Genomic DNA, 19,816 nt, shown 5'->3' with positions numbered 1-19,816 from the left:
TTACATTTAGTTCTTTAATCCATTTTGAGTTTATTTTTGTGTATGGTGTTAGGGAGTGTTCTAATTTCATTCTTTTACATGTAGCTGTCCAGTTTTCCCAGTACCACTTATTGAAGAGGCTGTCTTTTCGCCATTGTATGGTCTTGCCTCCTTTATCAAAGATAAGGTGACCATATGTGTGTGGGTTTATCTCTGGGCTTTCTATCCTGTACCATTGATCTATATTTCTGTTTTTGTGCCAGGACCATACTGTCTTGATTACTGTAGCTTTGTAGTATAGTCTGAAGTCAGGGAGGCTGATTCCTCCAGCTATGTTTTTCTTTCTCAAGATTTACTTGACTATTCAGGGTCTTTTGTGTTTCCATACAAATTGTGAAATTTTTTGTTCTAGTTCTGTGAAAAATGGGTGGGCAGATTCTTAACCACCACGCCACAAGGAAAGTCCCCTCCACCTCCTTTTCTAATACTTTATTACCAAGAATTATTTTTTTGCCAGTTAGATATCACTCTTGTATTTATCTTTTTTTAATTGATTAATTTATTTTTACCTTTTGACCCCCTTCATCCATTTCTCCCACCCCCTACTTCCACCTCTGGCAACCACCAATCAATTCTCTGTATCCCTGAGCTTGGTTTTTTGTTTTGTTTTGTTTTTTATATTCTGTATATAGAGAGAACATATGGTGTTTGTATTTCTCTGTCTGCTTAGTCGTACATGTTTACCGTATGGCGTGATGGCTTTCCTAGCTCTATTTGTCTTGCACAAGCCAACTTTACAGATAATGTTAATAATGTGGAAAGTGAGGCAAAGTTCAGAACAAATAAGTATTGACTTAGTCAATGACAGTTGAAGTTTTTGAAGAATATCATATACTTTTCTTTCCATACATAGATATCAATATGATGGATATTCTTACAACACCATCTATGGCTAAACCTAGGCAAGGTTATTATTCAAGAACCCCTGGACAAGTATTATCTCTCATCAGCTCTTTGGGATTTGTAAGTACTTGATAAGAAAAAACTCATATAATATGCCCTTTCATGATTGCCATTTAAATGAATTAAAATATCAAGCATGTTGAATTACTTCAACATTTTATCTACTTAGGTGTATAACAGTCTATGCATTTAGGCGGTGTTTTTGTGAAGGTGTTTTTGTGAACAGATCATAGCATTTGTTTTTCTCTTTCTCTTTTTAATAGCACACACCAGTTGCAGAAAAAAGTCAAGATTCTGCAAATATTCTTTCAACCCATGTATCTGAAACATCACAGCTTTCTCAAGGACTAACTTGTCCTATGTCTATAGATCAAAAGGACATTACTCCTTATTCTAGCAAACTACTAAAATCATGTGAGTATAAAAGAAAAGGTAGTTTATTCCATTAAATGTGTCTTTTGAGGAACAAAGTATTTTGGAATATTCAAATATTCAAACGCTCTGTGGTATTCCTCTATTTCATCATGTAAATGCCATTTCTGACAGGGGTTGTTGCAGATCTTTAAATCAGCAGAATAAAATGTCAAGTTAATTCTTCAATTAGCTATAACATTGTAATGATCATTGGGTGACTATTACTGTACTGAGTCTATGGAAGTCTTATATGGAGAAGATGTAGTACTTGTACTATTCTGTGCCTTTATAAAATTATTTCCAAAAGATTCTGAAATAAAATAGTTGAAGTAAAAGTATGTTTTTTAATTATTACACAATAAAAGACAAAAGTCAAGTAGTAAAGGAGGCAAGTGGGACATTTGTATAGCACTTAACCTCACCCTCTATAACTTATCAACAGTGGACAGTTTAATTGTCTGCATGCATGTTCATCATCTTGGGAATGTGAATAATGATGCTTTGAAGGGTAATTAGTGTTGTTTTTTTCATAGATTTTACCTTGTTTTGAATTTGGTCCTCAAATCTGTACATATCTTGGATGGATGGATAGACTGATAGATAGATAGAAAGAATTGCCTCCTTTTTACAAATGAGAAAATTAATATTTGAAAACTTTCAGTTACATACTAGTAAGTGGGTCAATTAATTCCTGACTGCAAATATAGTTTTCTGTCCACTGACCCTTTCCTCTTGTTTCTTCAAACACTTCTGTGAACATCAAAATAGCTGAAATATATATATAACTTTGATAAACAGAAAACTGTTAGGGAGTTCCCTGGTGGTCCTGGTTAGGACTCGGCACTTTCACTGCTGTGGCCCGGGCTCAATCCCTGGTCAGGGAATTAAGATCCTGCAAGCCACGTGGTGTGGCTGGGAAAAGAAAAACAAAACAGAAAACTGTTAAAATATAGGATATGCAGATGTGATTTATAGCCTTGTTCTTAAGGGAAATGATTGCATCTCCCTCAGCCATTTTTTAATCTGATCAGAACGTGGTAGGCACTGTGCTGGTCACATGAGTGAATATGAAGATGAATATGAGAGGTCCTTGCCTCCGGAGAACCTGTAATTTCGCGGTGATTGTAGGTATAAAGGGATAATAATAACAGTCCTATAAAATAAATGCCACAGGAAGAATACTATGATTCAACACAAAAAGTGATCATTGCTAACTGGAAAAACCAAGAATGGTTCTAAATAAAGATATAGGAACAGCCAAGCAGGACCTAAAAAGAGAAATAGGATCTTAATAGCTCCAAGTATATTGGAAAAGGGCATTTAAGATAGAGGCATGAGCAAGGGTATGGACACATGGAAGTATCTTCCATCTTCAGACAACAGGACAACATGTGAGAATGGGAAGCACGTGCAAAGAAAAAGGAAGTTTAGCAGGTAGATGCGGAAGGTACATGGGGAAGGATCAAGTGTTGTTACAGAGAGCCTGGAATGTAAGCTGTAGAAAAAGGGGAGCCACCAAAAGTTCCAAAGCAGGGAATGGTCTGATCATATCAGTGATCCAGAAGGAGCTCAGTAGCAAATATACAGTGTGCAGACGCATTAGATCAGACACAAGTTCCCATGTTGCTGGGGAAAGGCAGCTGAGCAGTTTACTCAGATGTCAAAGTCAGTGTCCAGTGAGTCTCAGGAATCCCATTGAGAGGATTTATGTGCCAAAGAGAAAGTTGTTTTAGATGGACTTTCAAATCTCCTTCCAGTTTTAAAATTCTAAGGTTTATTAGATCAAAAAAATTATAGCAAACTAAGAATTTACTTGGGATTAAAGTCATGTTCACCCTTTTCAGGAAAGAGAAAACAAGATATACATATCTTTTTATATACATATAAAATCTTTATATGCATGTATTGTGATCTTTAGTAAAAGCATGATTATCTATTGTGTCTCATTTTAAGTTCAGGGCAACAATTTTTATTTTTTTATTTTTTAAAATTTATTATTATTTTTTGGCTGCATCGGGTCTTCATTGCTGCGCGCGGTCTTTCTCTAGTTGCAGCGAGTGGGGCCTACTATTCGTTGCAGTGTGCGGGCTTCTCATTGCGGTGGCTTCTCTTGCTGCAGAGCACAGGCTCTAGGCGCGCGGACTTCAGTATTTGCTGCACACGGGCTCAGTAGTTGTGCACAGACTTAGTTGCTCTGCGGCATGTGGGATCTTCCCAGACCAGGGCTCGAACCCGCGTCCCCTGCATTGGCAGGCAGATTCTTAACCACTGTGCCACCAGGGAAGTCCCAGAGCAACAATTTTTAGCATCGTTATTTGTATATAAGATACAGGAACTTGTATCATATAGATGGTGCTGCTTTCTTGCACTGGCTCACTCTTAGAGACAAATCACTATTATTTGTTTTACCCAGTAGTGTAAAAAAGTCTCTATGGATGTATATAATTCCATACTTGTAAGCATGTAAACCTCAACATTAAAATAAAGCCATAGTTTTAATTAAATACAAATTGAATCGAGTAAACGTAGTCCCATTCCAGCCTCCTATCACACCTGGATATAGCACATCAATAATGGTCCTTCATCAAGAAAAGTTTCAAGTTGGATAATGGTTATTCAAAATGGATTTCCTCCTAATTATGTAAATTCGCTCCCTTGTCCTGATTTCTACTTTATGAATATTGAGAGTTTTGCTTTGTTTTTTAACTTTCAGAACAGTACTTGTATGCCAAAACCACCCAAAGCCATCCTTATGGATGAAATAATGTTTACACGGAAATAGTTCTGATATGAAATACTTAATACTTTTTCTAATTATCTGTAAAGATTCAGGATCAGCAGGAAAGTAGGAAAGATGTGACATAAGCTTCAATGTTTTCTCTTCCCTACAGGTCTTGAAACCGTTGCCTCCCACCCCGGGATGCCTGTGAAGTGTCTAACTTCTCATCTCCTCCAGTCTAGGAAAAGGCTGGCGACATCCAGCACCAGCAGTCAATCCCACACCTTCATGTCCAGTGTGGAATCCGAGTGCCACAGCAGTCCCAGATGGGAAAAGGATTGCCAGGTCAGAGTGACATTCACTTTACCCAAAACCAACTATGTGTGTCAAATTAATGATAGAAATGCTCTGTACCTTTTCATACAAATTCTGTAAGGAAATGAAATGGTTACATGAATGGCAGTCAAGGTATTCTTCATTTTCCTCTATATTCTGTCAAATTCTCTTGAAATATTTCATTTCTCATTCAAATGTGAAATTATTCTTGCTCAGTATATGAGATTACAATTTTTTTATTTTTGCAGTATATTAATAGTAAATGTTTGCATTCTAGGCATCTAGATGGACTTCTTTTTTTTAATTCCCTACCCTGACACAGACCTTAGATTGTTGAGTTTTTTTAACCTGTCTTATTTTAAACTTATACTACCTCCTTCTTTACTGTTTTCTGCCAGTTTCTCATTTAATGGAATGGTAACTCTTTTGGATCAGAAATAACTTTTAGACCACAAAGGTAATGTAGGTGTGTCTTTGAAAGTATCTATTCTAAGGAGATTGCTTACCAAGTGAATAAATTTACTGAAAGTTATCTTACTTAATTTATATATTCTGTTTCGGACTTTTTAAAGCTATTAAAGCTGAGGGGAACTAAAAATATAATAAAGTTTCCTTTATAGAATGCTGACAAAATAATGTTAGCTTAGAATAATGTTAATACACAAAGAGTAAACCTTCCATTTGATAAAATAAATTGGACTGTATTTGCTCCTTATTCTCAGTAGCATGATTTTCTTCATTACTGTTGGATATGTGTATTTTAGGAGTAAGGTCAAATTATTTTTTAGTTAAGGCAGGGTTTCTCAATCTTTTTTCCTTCTCTCCTTATTGATTGCCCTCTAGGTAATAAATGCTTCAGGAAAAGCCAGATTTCCATTCTATTATTTTACCTCTTTTCTATTCAAGAAAGCATGTTATATAATATTTCAAACTATACATAGCTTATCCTTCTTCCTCCCTCGTCTGCATCCCTAAGGAATGCAATGATTGGGTTACAGTAGAGCCTCTCAGGTTAGGTCAGAGGAGTGACAATGGACCACAGGGGACCGCTGATAAACTGTGCTAATCCCCAAATGCATCATTTTCTGTGCTTCCAGAGCAGTGAGTTGTACTTTAGGAATTGTCTTTTTGTTCACGACTAACTGCTCCATACTATTACTAAGTAAGTTAATAAAGTTCGATTTTTCACATATCAAAAATATGCACTATTAGGGTTTATTGAAGATTCACTCTAATTGAGTAATCTTGTAAAAATCCTGATTACCATATGCCAGTTTGCAAGATTATGTCCAAAATTCTGATCACATAAGGGCACCTGCAGAGTTGGAATTCAAACAGTCTTCAGGAAAAGCACTTTGTTATCAACGCATCGTCAGTTTATATTGTTGACAATGGATATTAACTCCTGTTATTTTGGGTTTTTAATTACAAATTGCTGTTAGTTTAGCTTCATCTTGTCAGCTTGGTTTTATTATACTTGTATGAAGTGATACATGTTTACATTAACAATATTTTTAGCCTGTAATTTTCCATTAACTGTATTTCATGCCCTGTGATTGAAATACAAAACAATCATCCCTTTTGCACAGCAGATATATACATAATGTAGCCTTACCCTCAGTTTTGCCTGAATATATTCCTATTAATTTGTCCTATTTAAATAACATGTAATACACCATCAAATACATATTATAGAATAGTTGGTTTAAATTTTATACCAGTGTTTCACTCAAAATAATGTATATAAATGTATACTATAATTGTTTATATTGCTTTCTAATTCTCCATTATCATTGTTCTGTTTTTCCACGGGAATGTGGAAAGAGCTACCCATCGTAGCTTATGGGGTCAGTTATCCCACTTAAGTGGGCAGAGGTTTAAAAGGTTAAAGATTCTCAGCTTTACATAATTTTTTTAACCGTTTTTCCCTCCCTCTTAGGAAAGTGACAACGCAGTGGGCTCTACAATGATGAGTTGTAATACAGTCGAAAAGCCTTTATGTACAAAATCTACAAATGCCATGGAGACCAAAAGTTTCAATAAAAGGGATCTTGAGTTAGCCGTTTCTCCCATTCATAACAGCAGTGCTGATCCTGCCACTGGAAACTCTTGTGGAAACCTTGCTGGAAAATGTTCTTCTGGGGAAGCTTCTTGGGAAGCAAGAGAGCTGGATGTAAATAATATTCGTCTGGCTGCTGACACAAGCCAGTCTGGTTACCATCAGTCACATCAATGTGCTGTGGATTCCAGTGGGGTGACTGAAGAACACCTTGGGAAAAGAAGTTGTAAAAGAAGTTTTGAGTTAGTTGACTCCAGTCCTTGTCAGGAAATTATACAGAATAAAAAAAATTGTGTCGAGTATAAGAGTAGTAATGAAATGAGAGATGGTTATGCCAATCAAAGGACAGGCTTAACAGCTGAAGTCCAGGACCTTAAGCTGTCGGTATACAGAGATCAGCAAAATGACGGTGCTAATAAGGAGAACATGGGCAATTCTTTCATTGATAAACAACAAACCCCAGAAAAATCACCTGTCCCAATGATAGCAAAAAACCTTATGTGTGAACTGGATGACGAGTGTGACAAGAGTAGTAAGAAAGACTACTTAAGTTCTAGTTTCCTGTGTTCCGATGATGATAGAACTCCTAAAAGTATTCGCATGGACTCTGATTCATCTTTTCCTGGAATTTCCATCATGGAAAGTCCATTAGGAAGGCAGTCCTTAGATCCAGATAAAAGCATCAAAGAATCCTCTTTGGAAGAATCAAATATTGAAGACCTACTTCCTGCATCCCCCAGCTGCCAAGAAGGCACCTTGCCGAGAGGTGATGAGAGTTCTGCCGTCCAAGACAGCAACCGAAAAATGTTAGCTCCTTCTTTGGAGGCCTTGAAAACATTAACCTCTAAAAGAAATGCTGTGGCTTTTCGGAGTTTTAACAGTCATATTAATGCATCCAATAGCTCAGAACCATCCAAAATGAGCATTACTTCTTTAGATGTGATGGATATTTCATGTGCCTGTAGTGGTTCATATCCCATGGCTATAACCCCTACTCAAAAAGAAAGATCCTACATGCCATATCAGGTAAGTGATCACTTGCTAATGTTTTGTCCTTTAGATTTTAGAAAAATAAACTATTAAGGCCAGACACTTGCCTGTCAGCTAGACTATATAATATTAATCATATAGTTTTGTTTTGCTTGTTGGGAATCTATGGCTCCTTGGAGGTTTTAGTACAGAAAGGTAAAGCAGGTAGCAATGTTTATCATTCTTAACTCCAATGCCTCCTTCATTTGTATTGTTCTGTATACTTTCACATATTTACATATCACATGTTTACATATTTACAATCACATATTTTCACTTGATCACAGCAACTCTGAGATACAAAATTAAAGTCCATCTACCTTACTGCCTTTTAAGGACATATTTAGATGATCTCTTTCCTTTATAGAAGAAAGTTGAAAAATAGATATTTCAAATCTTTTTTTTTTTCCTAAACCGTTATCTTTTTAAACCCAAAGTTTCATTTTTTCTTCCTTCGGAGAGACATCATAATACAGAAAGTGTAAACCTCGACTGTAGGGTTACAAGACTTGAGTTTTCTATTTAGAACTTACTGAGTGACTTAGAAGTCCTTATCTTCAAAGCCTCTGTCTGCCATTTGTCTGTAAAATATAATGACACCTGTCCTGCTGGTCCCACAGAGTCCTTGTGAGACAACAAAATACCTTAAAACCATAAATGCCAGTTAGCACAAGAGGTTGTTTATGTGTAGTTCTCTTGTATGCATTGTCCTAGTAATTCACTCATTTGTCAGCCACAGCCTCCCTCTGTGACTGCTCTCAAGCTTGTATTGATTCATCCTATCAAGAATTTTTTCTTGTGGATTTTTTCATTGTTTCTTGCATTTCCAGCTCTTACTGAAATAATTGGTGTTATCTAAGCTATTGAATTTCATTATTATAATTAGGGCTTTTTACAATAGGACTTTTCATAATTATAATTAGTTACAAGGCCATTTTCAAAACTGATCGAGTGGGACTTCCCTGGTGGTCCAGTGGTAAAGAATCCGCCTTCCAATGCAGGGGACGCGGGTTCGATCCCTGGTCAGGGAACTAAGATCCCACATGCCGCGGGCCAACTAGGCCGGCGCGCCACAACTACAGAGCCCACGTGCCCTGGAGCCCGTGCACCACAATTAGAGAGAAGCCCTCGAGCCACAACGAAAGATCCTGCATGCCGCAACGAGGATCCCACATGTTGCAACTAAGACCCAACACAGCCAAAAATTAATTAATTAATTAAATACTTTAAAAAAAAAAAAAACTGATCAAGTATTTGAGTGTATCTTTTAGGCCCAGCAGCCTAGCTTTTCTTTTGCTTTAGCATTTCTGTTCACTGTAAAAGGAATTAAGATATTTATTGTGTCTTAAACTCTTTTGAAATTAGCAGACCCCAAATCAGGTCAAGTCAGGAACTCCATACCGAACTCCAAAGAGTGTGAGAAGAGGGGTGGCCCCCGTGGATGATGGGCGAATCCTGGGAACTCCAGACTACCTCGCACCAGAGCTGCTGTTAGGTAGGGCCCACGGTAAGGCATGCACATCTTGCGTTTTTGAAGTATCACTATATTTTCTTCTGAGATAAATTGTTTTAAATTTCTTTAGTACTTAGATTGCATAAGGTAAAAGAAAATGAACTCGTGCAATACTCTTTTCTCACATATATGGCCTTTATTATAGGAAAGAAGACATGAAGCCATTTGTTCTTGGACTGCTGGTTTAGTCTCAATGATCCAGAGAAGTCCCGCCTTCCACCCTCTCTACTGTCTTTGTTCTAAATGTCTCCCCAGGTCTATTTTAGTTTGGGTTCAGGAATAGACAGTTGGGCCTACACTAAGATCCCACATGCCACGAGGCCAAAAAAAAAAATCTGTCTCTAATCCTGACTTTCTCTAGGCAGCAGACACGTGGCCAAAGTGCCTATTCTGTATTCTACCGTCATTCAGATGCTATGTATCAGAGCTCGACTTGTCCTCTAGCTTGCTCTTCCTCTGTTCCGTCTCTCTGTTCACCATCTTCATGGTGACACAAACATTGTCCCTACCTTCAGGCATTTAAATCCGATGAATTACATCTCTGCAGTGTGTCTCCTCACTTTCATCTCTGCCACTATTCCATGTAAGAACCTCATCTTCCCCTTTCCTTCATTTTATAACCTTCTCTTTGATCTCCTCAACTTCATTCTCTTTTTTGCAATCATTGCCACCAGACTTTCCCTCTTAAAGCATAATGGAGTTCATGCTACTCCCCTCCTTGAAACAGAGGCGGTGTTTGGCTTGGTGGCTCCTTCCTACCTGCAAAAAGAAAGCCAGGTCACTGATTCGAGGCTCTGAGCTCTCATTGCTAGTCTCGTCTCTCAGTTAGTCTCTTTATAGGCCTTATCTTCCCATTTTACTTAGACACATTTATTTTCACATTTTCCATATTTTGCACAACTGTTTTGCCTTAGTAGGTTTTTTTTTTTTTTTTTTTTTTGGCCGCGCCATGTGGCATGTGGGGTCTTGGTTCCCCGACCAGGGATTGAACCCATGCCCTCTGCAGTCGAAGTGCAGGGTCCTAACCACTGGACCGCCAGGGAAGTCCTGTTTTGTTTTGTTTTGCCTTAGTTTAGAAAAGCCAGTCCCCAGTCACCTCCCTGTCAAATTTCTTCTCATCTGCTCATCAGTTCAAATGCCACCTCTTCCATAAAGCATCCCTTGATCAATTATGGAGAACTAATTATTCACTGCTGTATCTAGAGTCTGAGTTCTCCTTGTGCATAGCCCTCCAGGAGAGCTCCTTGGCAGCCCTCACTCACCCTTGTCAATAATCTCTACAGTGTTGAAAGCAGACACATTTAACATTCCCCTTTCTTTATCCGCCAAAGCATCTAAGTTCCTCTGGGCACTTAACTAGTTTTGGTACTTTGTCCTTTTTGCTAAGTCACAGATTTGCCAGCTCATTTCCTATATTATAATTTACATTTTCTCCAACTTAGGATACAGTATGAAAGTAAACCTCAAATGTAAAGATTTACTTGATAAGATCTTGCCACTCTTTTAGTGGGACATGTAGTTAGTTATCTTAGCTAGCTAGGGAAATATTCTAAAATTTTTGTTTTCTATAAAAGTAATTTGATACATGGTGTTTAAAATAAATCATAGACAGCAATTTATAATTTTAAAAAACAATTCCCTGCTCTCTAACCTTTTCCCTGGAATCCCAGGCCCCAGAAACACTCACTTCGGCTCTTTAGTTTTCTAATTCCAAACATCCTGCTGAGACCTCTGATGCCCTCCATGTCTTCCCCTCAGCCAAGGGGACTTAGGGACCCTGGCCTGAGTTTCCACAGCTTCTTGTGCATATGTTTGTTTCAGCTCTCTTAAAATTGTGTTAAAATTACCTGTATTGTCTCTCCCAGAGTAGGGTGTTTTCTCCTTGGGGAAAGCTGTCTTCCTCATCTTTGTATCTCTTATATCTGGCACAATACCTGGCTTCTAGTTCAATGAATGATGTGAGAATGAACTCATAACTTTAAAACAATGTACCTAACTCCTGTTTTCTTACATGCAGGATCTCTGACTTCGGGTGAGTAAATTTCTCCATAAAGGAACATGGCAAAGCACATTTAACTGAACAGTCAAAGTCTAACTAGATCACATTGCATACAAAATTTTTTTTCATTTCAGCTTATTTATGAACTGTCTCTGTCTTCTGAGCAGGAAGACATCCAGAGAGATTGCTCTTCTCTGTGAAAACAAATGTAGGCATGTGGCATTTTTTTATAACTTTTAAAGGTAGCAGAGAGTGTAGATATAGCTTTTTTTTATTGCAACTGAAAAAATAGGCTTGATAAAAATATTAATATTAGTGGCTACAAAAGGGCTTGAATTTTCTAAACCATTCAATTCTATTATTATTAGAAAATAGAAAGGAATTAACAGTATCAATTTACAAATTAAAGAAGCGGGTTTTAAATTAGAAAGCCAGTAGTATAAAACAACTTTATTCTATATCTCTGGCTAATGATATATATTATAATTGATTTATTTTATAATTGATAATATGATTTATCACAATACATGATCTTATTAGACTTTGACTCAAGTATATGGGTATGTATGACATATCCATGGAGAAATCATGTGTTTTTGACATGAGTACATTTTCGGCTGAGCTGGGAAAAGGGTCCTAATTTCTAACCTAAGTAAAATAAATTAAAATGCACATTTTTTCCTGATTTCCCCCTACTTTTCTGTTATTTGGTTATATTATCTGAGCCGTTGGAATAATTCTTTCTCAGTGCTGCTTGAAAGGCCTACTAACCGAGGTGTTTTGTATGTTTTTATAGTGATTACTATAGAAATAGAAGCCCAGAGACTGTTTGTACCTTGTGTTCCTTAGGGAAGATGGGATTATGTGGCTTGCAGATGAAAAGGCACTCTAAATGCATGTGATTATTTTTTCTAATGGCATATTCCATGATGCTTTCCTACTTGTTTTTTTTTTTTTCCTACTTGTTTTAAAATGAAATGGTGGTAGTTGCTTAACCACAGTAATGAATTTTGTGAAACTGATTTTTTTTTTATACATCTTTATTGGAGTATAATTGCTTTACAATAGTGTGTTAGTTTCTGCTTTATAACAAAGTGAATCAGCTATACATATACATATATCCCCATATCTCTTCCCTCTTGCGTCTCCCTCCCTCCCACCCTCCCTATCGCACCCCTCCAGGTGGTCACAAAGCACTGAGCTGATCTCCCTGTGCTATGGGGCTGCTTCCCACTAGCTATTTTACATTTGGTAATGTATATATGTCCATGCCACTCTCTCATTTTGTCCCAGCTTACCCTTCCCCCTCCCCGTGTCAATTCCATTCTCTAGTAGGTCTGCGTCTCTATTCCCATCCTGCCCCTAGGTTCTTCATAACCATTTTTTTTCTTTTTAGATTCCATATATATGTGTTAGCATACGGTATTTGTTTTTCTCTTTCTGACTTACTGCACTCTGTATGACAGACTCTAGGTCCATCTACCTCACTACAAATAACTCAATTTCCTTTCTTTTTGTGGCTAATATTCCACTGTATATATGTACCACATCTTCTTTATCCATTCATCTGTCAATGGACACTTAGGTTGCTTCCATGTCTTGGCTATTGTAAATAGAGCTGCAATGAACATTGTGGTACATGTCTCTTTTTGAATTATGGTTTTCTCAGGGTATATGCCCAGTAGTGGGATTGCTGGGTCATAAGGTAGTTCTATTTTTAGTTTTTTAAGGAACCTCCATACTGTTCTCCATAGTGGCTGTATCAATTTACATTCCCACCAACAGTGCAAGAGGGTTCCCTTTTCTCCACACCCTCTCCAGCATTTATTGTTTGTAGATTTTTTGATGATGGCCATTCTGACCGGTGTGAGGTGATACCTCATTGTAGTTTTGATTTGCATTTCTCTAATGATTAATGATGAGCATTCTTTCATGTGTCTGTTGGCAATCTGTATATCTTCTTTGGAGAAATGTCTGTTTAGGTCTTCTGCCCATTTTTGGATTGGGTTGTTTGTTTTTTTGATATTGAGCTGCATGAGCTGCTTGTAAATTTTGGAGATTAATCCTTTGTCAGTTGCTTCATTTGCAAATATTTTCTCCCATTCTGAGGGTTGTCTTGTGAAATTGATTTTAAAGAGTAATTTTCAGGCAAATTTAGTTCTAGACTAGAGTCTCAATTCTAAATTTATATTGAAGTTAATCATTTTTGGACTGAAATTAACCTTTGCTTAGGAAACATTTTGTTCATAGATGTAACTAAACAAGCATATAAACCAGATTATAAGGTCATGTTTAAAATAATTGTCTAAAACGTCTTTGTATACAAATGGTGCTTCCAATGAAGATTTTATTTAGAAATCAGTTTTACCTGGGCGTGGGATGAATTGGGAGATTAGGATTGACATATATACACTACTGATACTATGTATAAAGTAGATAATTAATGAGAACCTACTGTATAGCACAGGGAACGCCTATGAGAAGGAAATCCAAAAAAGAGGGGATATACGTATATGTATAGCTGATTTACTTCGCTGCACAGTATAAACTAACACAATTTTGTAAAGCAACTATACACCAATAAAAATTAAAAAAAAAAGAAATCAGTTTTACCTATTTATTAAGACTTCTAATTACCTCCTCAAGCAATAGTTTAAATGAGTATTTTTTGTTAATTTGTCCCTCTATGTTCTTAAAAGGAATAAAGCCACATTAAAACCTTCTGTAAGGGGACTTCCCTGGCAGTCCAGTGTTTAAGACTCTGTGCTTCCACTGCAGGGGGCACGGGTTTGATCCCGGGCTGGGGAACTAAGATCCCACGTGGTGTGCGTGGCAAAAACAAAACAAAACAAAAAACCCTCTGTAGGTAAGGCTTTCCCTAGTTAGCAGGTTATCCTCCAGTTTGCATTAATATTACTACCTCATCTCATTCCTTTGTGAAACGAGTGGGCTATAGAATCATCTGAATGTTATTGTTTCCTGATTTGAAATTAAGAAATACTCTTTTAGAGAATAATTTTTAGATTAAATGCATTCCTTGGTTGTGTTTTAGGATTTAGCACAAATAAGTATCCAGAATATCAGAGGTTATTAATAACTTTTTAAACTTTTTTTTAACTAGCCATGTTAATTGCTAATCTAAACTTCTATTGGGCTGGCCAAAAAGTTCGTTCAGGTTTTTCCGTATCATCTTATGGAGCCCAATATTTTCCAAGAAAGTAATTACCACATTGCCTAAAGGAAGGTAATTTGGGTCTTTGCACGTTTCGAAGCCAGAAGAAAGCCTTAAGGAAACGAGCCTTTGGGTCTTCATTGTGCCCAAATATCCACAGTTAATGTTTTAGTTGATCAAACATTTATAGAAAATGCTTGCAAGTTCAGCTGCTTCCTCTTAAATTCCAGGTCCTGCAGTAGACTGGTGGGCACTTGGAGTTTGCTTGTTTGAGTTTCTAACAGGAATTCCCCCTTTCAACGATGAAACACCCCAGCAAGTATTCCAGAATATTCTGAAAAGAGGTGATTCTTTTTCTCCTATTAAGATAGATTCATTTATCTCATTTATCTCTGTGTATTATTGTCTTGAGCAATGATTAACAAGTTTATTTGTATTTATAGATATCCCTTGGCCTGAAGGTGAAGAAAAGTTATCTGATAATGCTCAAAGTGCTGTAGAAATACTCTTAACCATTGATGATACAAAGAGAGCTGGAATGAAAGGTAAGGTTTTGTGTTAGTTAACTGTTTTACCCTTGATTTGTTGAGCCAAACTACTGATTTGGCTCAGTAGTTGTGGCTCGTGGGCTTTAGAGCGCAGGCTCAGTAGTTGTGGTGCACGGGCTTAGTTGCTCCGTGGCATGTGGGATCTTCCCGGACCAGGGATCGAACCCGTGTCCCCTGCATTGGCAGGTGGATTCTTAATCACTGCGCCACCAGGGAAGTCCCTGATATCATTATTGATTATCAAATATTTTTATGGACTTTGACTCCTTGTTGCATTCTTCACAGCCAGGTTGCCTCAAAGAAGACAAAATTGGTGCATTGTGACCCATTCAAAGGTTCTTTCCAGTGCAGGAAACTCCAATTAATTTTAAAACCCAATTTTGAAACTCCAGTAAATCTCATTAGCAGCTGCCTTAAAATCCTTTTTGTCACAATGTATATATAGAGACAACTAAGCACTGTGTCTCAAAATGCATTTCCATGTGAAGTAGGGTATATTACTAAATGGACTTTAGTAATATGTCATTCACATCAGCTTCTAGGTGTTCCCTCCAATGAGGTCAACAGTTTATTCATTTAACAAATCCTATAGAGTGACTTCTAGGTGCTAGGCAGTGTTTTCGTTTCGGGCACTGGAGGTATCCTAGGGATGCACCAGACAAATCCCTGTGCTTAAGTTCTAGAACTTACATTCTAGTGGAAAGACAGAAAGTAAACAAATACAGTCATAACATAACTCCATCTAGTGGTAAGTACATGAAGAGAGAAAGCAAAGTGAGAGGGTACAAAGTGAAGCCAAGAGTTTTATTTATTTTTATTATTATTTTTTTTAATTTAATTAATTTATTTATTTATTTGGCTGTGTTGGATCTTCGTTGCTGCGTGCGGGCTTTCTTTAGTTGTGACAAGCAGGGGCTATTCTTTGTTGCGGTGCGTGGGCTTCTCATTGCAGTGGCTTCTCTTGTTGCAGAGCATGGGCTCTAGGCACGCGGGCTTCAGTAGTTGTGGCACACGGGCTTCAGTAGTTGTGGCTCATGGGCTGTAGAGCGCAGGCTCGGTAGTTGTGGCTCACGGACTTAGTTGCTCTGCAGCATATGGGATCTTCCCGGACCAGGGCTCGAACCCGTGTCCCTTGCATTGGCAGGCAGATTCTTAACCACTGCGCCACCAGGGAAGCCCAAGAGTTTTATTTTTTAGATGGGGTGGTCAGGAAGACCTGAAGAGTGGAATCTGAGCAAAAACTTATGTAAAGTGAGAATGCAGACATTTGAAAACTGAGCTCTAAAAATTGCTTTAGGGGACTTGCCTGGTGGTCCAGTGGTTAAGACTCCAAGCTTCCACTGCAGGGGGCACAGGCTCGATCCCTGGTCAGGGAACTAAGATCCTGCATGCTGCAAGGTGCAGCCAAAAAATAATAATAATAAAATAAAAAATAAAAATAATAAAAATAAAAATTGCTTTAGAACAGCCTTCTCCACTGCTGATGATTTTGCTCCCCAAAGGACATTTGGCATTGTCTGGAGACATTTTTTGGTTGTGACAACAGTTGGGGGCATCTAGTAGGTAGAGGCCGGGGATTCTGCTCAGCATCCTACAGTGCACAGCACCGTCCCTACTACAAAGAATTATCTGGTCCCAAAGGTCAGTTGTAACAAAGTTGGGAAACCGTTGTTTAGAAAATGGCTATAATGCCCTGTAACTTGCTCAGTACATTCTTACCAGTGACCTCAAATTTTTGTTCATTTGTTAAATGAACAGTTTACCTAGGGAAGCAGATAGGGGTATTCTTCAGTTAAGAAACAGTTGTTTCAACAACTGTTTATTTAGTTAATCTTAACCTAGATTAGAATTCCTTTGCGGACTCAGTTTAAATAAATAGTTATGATGAGAGGATCACGAAGCATCACATCACATCCAGATATCCCAGTTCGAGTTAATACTACAAATAACTCTAAAGTAACACATGCTTGAACCGTTGAGACAAATAAATTCTCTAAATGTGAATTATTTTTGCTCTTTTATCCCTTTTCCTACCAGTCTTTTAGTTTATGGAAAATCCATCATATATACATATTGATTTTCCAGCCCATTACCCCCAATACAGACAAACAATTCTTTCCTGTCTGTGTAGTCGTCTTCCGATATTTTCCTTAAATTTGATTGCTTTTTTGGTTTGTATACTGCCTTAATTGACACTTCATTTTTTTGCCATCTTTATTGTTGCCTAATGAAGTGAATAGTTGAGGAGAGGGGCGGCTATGTCTGCCAACTAAATACCTGTGTGATCAAAAGAGGAGATTTCATTTTACTAGATAGAAGGAAAATGTAGTTAAAGAGGAAGGCAAAGTTGAGATTTTGTAAGTGGAAGCAGTAGACTCAGATGTGGCCATACTGCTGGGCGGCTGGTGTGTTGTAGAGATGCAAGTCAGTGAAATCAAAGAAATCAAAGAACCAGGAAGAGAAAGAATGTGTCAGAAATATCATCAGTGTGTGTGTTGAAATTACCAGGAAGGATAAGGATGGAGCACAGGGAAGACAGCAAGGGAGTGGAGGATGAGCTTCCTGCTGAAGTAATCTAGGGTGACGATGCTGAGGATTACAGAGATCAAAGCAAGCGGCAAGGAATTGGAATGAGAAGTGGGGCATTAATCATGGAAGATTAGGATTAGTGGTGTGGAAGCTGTGTCGGGGAGCAGGAAGTAGGCCAGGCTGTCTTCTCTCATCGAGTCAGGGATTCTGAGAGAAGATGCAGGCAGTGAGAAAGATAAGCTTCTGTTAAGGCACCTGTCATATGCCAAGTGACATACAGAATGACACTGTGTGCTGTTGGGAAGTATGTGGTTGAAGAAAGAGACAGATGTTTTTAAAATATCTGTGAAACAGACATAGTAAGCCAGGGCAAGGTACATGTGAGACAGTCTCTCTTTAATTCCTGTAAAATAGGACTTTGGTAATGGTGTCATAATATCGTTTTGTTTGATATTTTTCCTAAGAGTTGAAACATCATCCTCTCTTCAGTGATGTGGACTGGGAAAATCTACAGCATCAAACGATGCCTTTCATACCCCAACCAGACAATGAAACTGATACATCTTATTTTGAAGCCAGGAATAATGCCCAGCACCTGACAGTATCTGGATTTAGCCTATAGCACATAAATTTTCCCTTTAATCTAACCTTGCCTTATAGAATAAGCTAGCATAATTACATACGCCTTAATACTAGATTGATCTAAGGGGGGAAAAATCATTATTTTACCCGGATCAATGAGCTTTTCATGTATGTTACAGCTTCCACAGCATTAAAAGGCTATCGAGAACATAATCAGTAATTTATCTTAATCTCAGAGTTGTACATAGATCTTCAAAGCTTTTTTCAACTTATTTATTTTGTTGGTGTACCTTATGAAAATTAATGCTTCAGTAAAACTAGAAACATGACCACTTTAGAGAAAGAGTGAGCCCCGAGCTTGATTTTCTTTCTCATCTGTTCATTTCAGTCCACCATTCAGTTTGGTGTTAATATGACAAAAACATCATACAGTTTTATTTTAGTGTAATTTATCTGTACCTGATTGCCTGCAAAAGCCAATCATTTAAGGCTGTAACTGTGACCTCAAAAATGCAGTTGGAAAATTCCTTCATTCAGTAATATAACTCCTTTCGGGAATGAGGAATAAACAAAAGGACGAGGGTTTTGGCTTATTTTGCTATGAATACAGTTTTGCTGCCTTGACTGCTTCTGGTGCTTTTTCTACAATACATATGTATTTAAAATAGTACTGGAGAGCTTAGGTGAGATATATTGTAGCAATTTTAACAGCTTGTTCAATTTTAATAAAAAATGTAATGGTTTACATTTTTAAATAATTTGCTTAAAACATATGCAGCATTACCAGAATAGCCTAAAAAAATAACTACCTTACTTTCACTTAATAAATATAATTGTAACATACTTCGATATATTCTCTGTCAACATCATTCTTTTAAATATAGATACACTACGATTCAGCTTCACAGGTCATATCTTAAATTCATTCAGGTTTTTTGCAGACTTACCCCCCAAAAGAGAAAAGTTCAAATTTAAATGTACCATGTGTAAATTTTCTGTTAATCTATTAAATACTATTGTTCCTTTTGCAAAATGGCTTGAGTGTTTTTGCTTTCCATCACCATCCCAGTATGAGCCGTGTTACTAATGTAGTTGACGAAGATAATATAAGTTTAAAACTGTTACAGTGAAAGAGACACTGTAATAATCATTGCAGTGTAACTGAATCCATGATTTACTGAGCTTGTTTTAGTAATGACTACTCAGATTTAATCCTCCTAATAGTCACCTCTTCTAACAATAATATGTTCAAAATACAGTTAACAGTTAAAACTTTGTTTAATGTAAGTTACATCTTTCCCTTAAATTAGGTAAAAGCTAGGATTATTTGTCATCCTCTTATGGAATTTTCAAGTAGTAGAAAGAACACTGGCTTTGGAATCAAGCACAAATGGTTTAAACCATTGCTCTGCCAGAGTAAAAAACCTTGGGTGGATTAAACTCTGATTGTCTACCTGTATTATGCACATTAATTATGAGGAACTTCCAGGACACCAGTTTTATCAGGGATTTGAAACATTACTGAATAATCGAGGGAGATGTACATTGAACCTATTCCCAATGCAGGAGACAGTGCCCTTAAGTGGAAAAGTTAAGAACAGTTTGCTGTTGCAGCCCTAGCAGGTGCAGCTATGGCCACCTGGAATTCTGCATGCTGTAATAGTGTTTGCTGGGAACAAGTGATTTATTATCTAAACTTAAACCTTTTTGTGGGTTCAGATACTCATTAAGGAAAAACCTGAGACAGAACAAGAATGGAAAAATCGAAGTGTTTTGGCAGTTGTATGGATGTGTGTGCATACATGTCTTTGAAGAACACAGATTGCTCTGCCAGCAGAAATCTGCATTCATTACTATATATAATTTTTATTAATTGAAAATAATTTTCTCCCCACTTCCACTAACTGTTAAACAAATACAGAAAATGTATTTATTTTAGTGTACCTTTGTCAGAATTAAATAATACAAAGTATG

General features: G+C 37.3%; 1 protein-coding gene across 5 annotated transcripts in view; it reads left to right on the top strand.

Annotated features, from left to right (window-relative positions):
- Nucleotides 1–17,882, top strand: part of MASTL (microtubule associated serine/threonine kinase like) — a 32,962-nt gene extending 15,080 nt beyond the window's left edge. Inside the window, exons 5-13 of one of the 5 annotated variants that reach the window (XM_059915314.1) lie at nucleotides 893–1,002; nucleotides 1,206–1,356; nucleotides 4,248–4,420; nucleotides 6,351–7,496; nucleotides 8,868–9,006; nucleotides 11,030–11,044; nucleotides 14,414–14,527; nucleotides 14,627–14,728; nucleotides 17,725–17,882. In XM_059915314.1, coding sequence (XP_059771297.1) covers nucleotides 893–1,002; nucleotides 1,206–1,356; nucleotides 4,248–4,420; nucleotides 6,351–7,496; nucleotides 8,868–9,006; nucleotides 11,030–11,044; nucleotides 14,414–14,527; nucleotides 14,627–14,728; nucleotides 17,725–17,882 — 2,108 coding nt within the window. Of the gene's footprint in view, nucleotides 1–892; nucleotides 1,003–1,205; nucleotides 1,357–4,247; nucleotides 4,421–6,350; nucleotides 7,497–8,864; nucleotides 9,007–11,029; nucleotides 11,045–14,413; nucleotides 14,528–14,626; nucleotides 14,729–17,724 lie in introns of all 5 variants that reach the window. The other 4 variants (XM_059915313.1, XM_059915312.1, XM_059915311.1 and 1 more) reach the window with 4 other exon arrangements.
- Nucleotides 17,883–19,816: the final 1,934 nt, after the last annotated feature.

Source organism: Balaenoptera ricei, chromosome 2 (assembly GCF_028023285.1).
Source record: "Balaenoptera ricei isolate mBalRic1 chromosome 2, mBalRic1.hap2, whole genome shotgun sequence".
NCBI lineage: Eukaryota > Metazoa > Chordata > Mammalia > Artiodactyla > Balaenopteridae > Balaenoptera > Balaenoptera ricei.
Note: the sequence above shows the minus strand (reverse complement) of the source record. Positions and strands in the feature narration are given on the sequence as shown.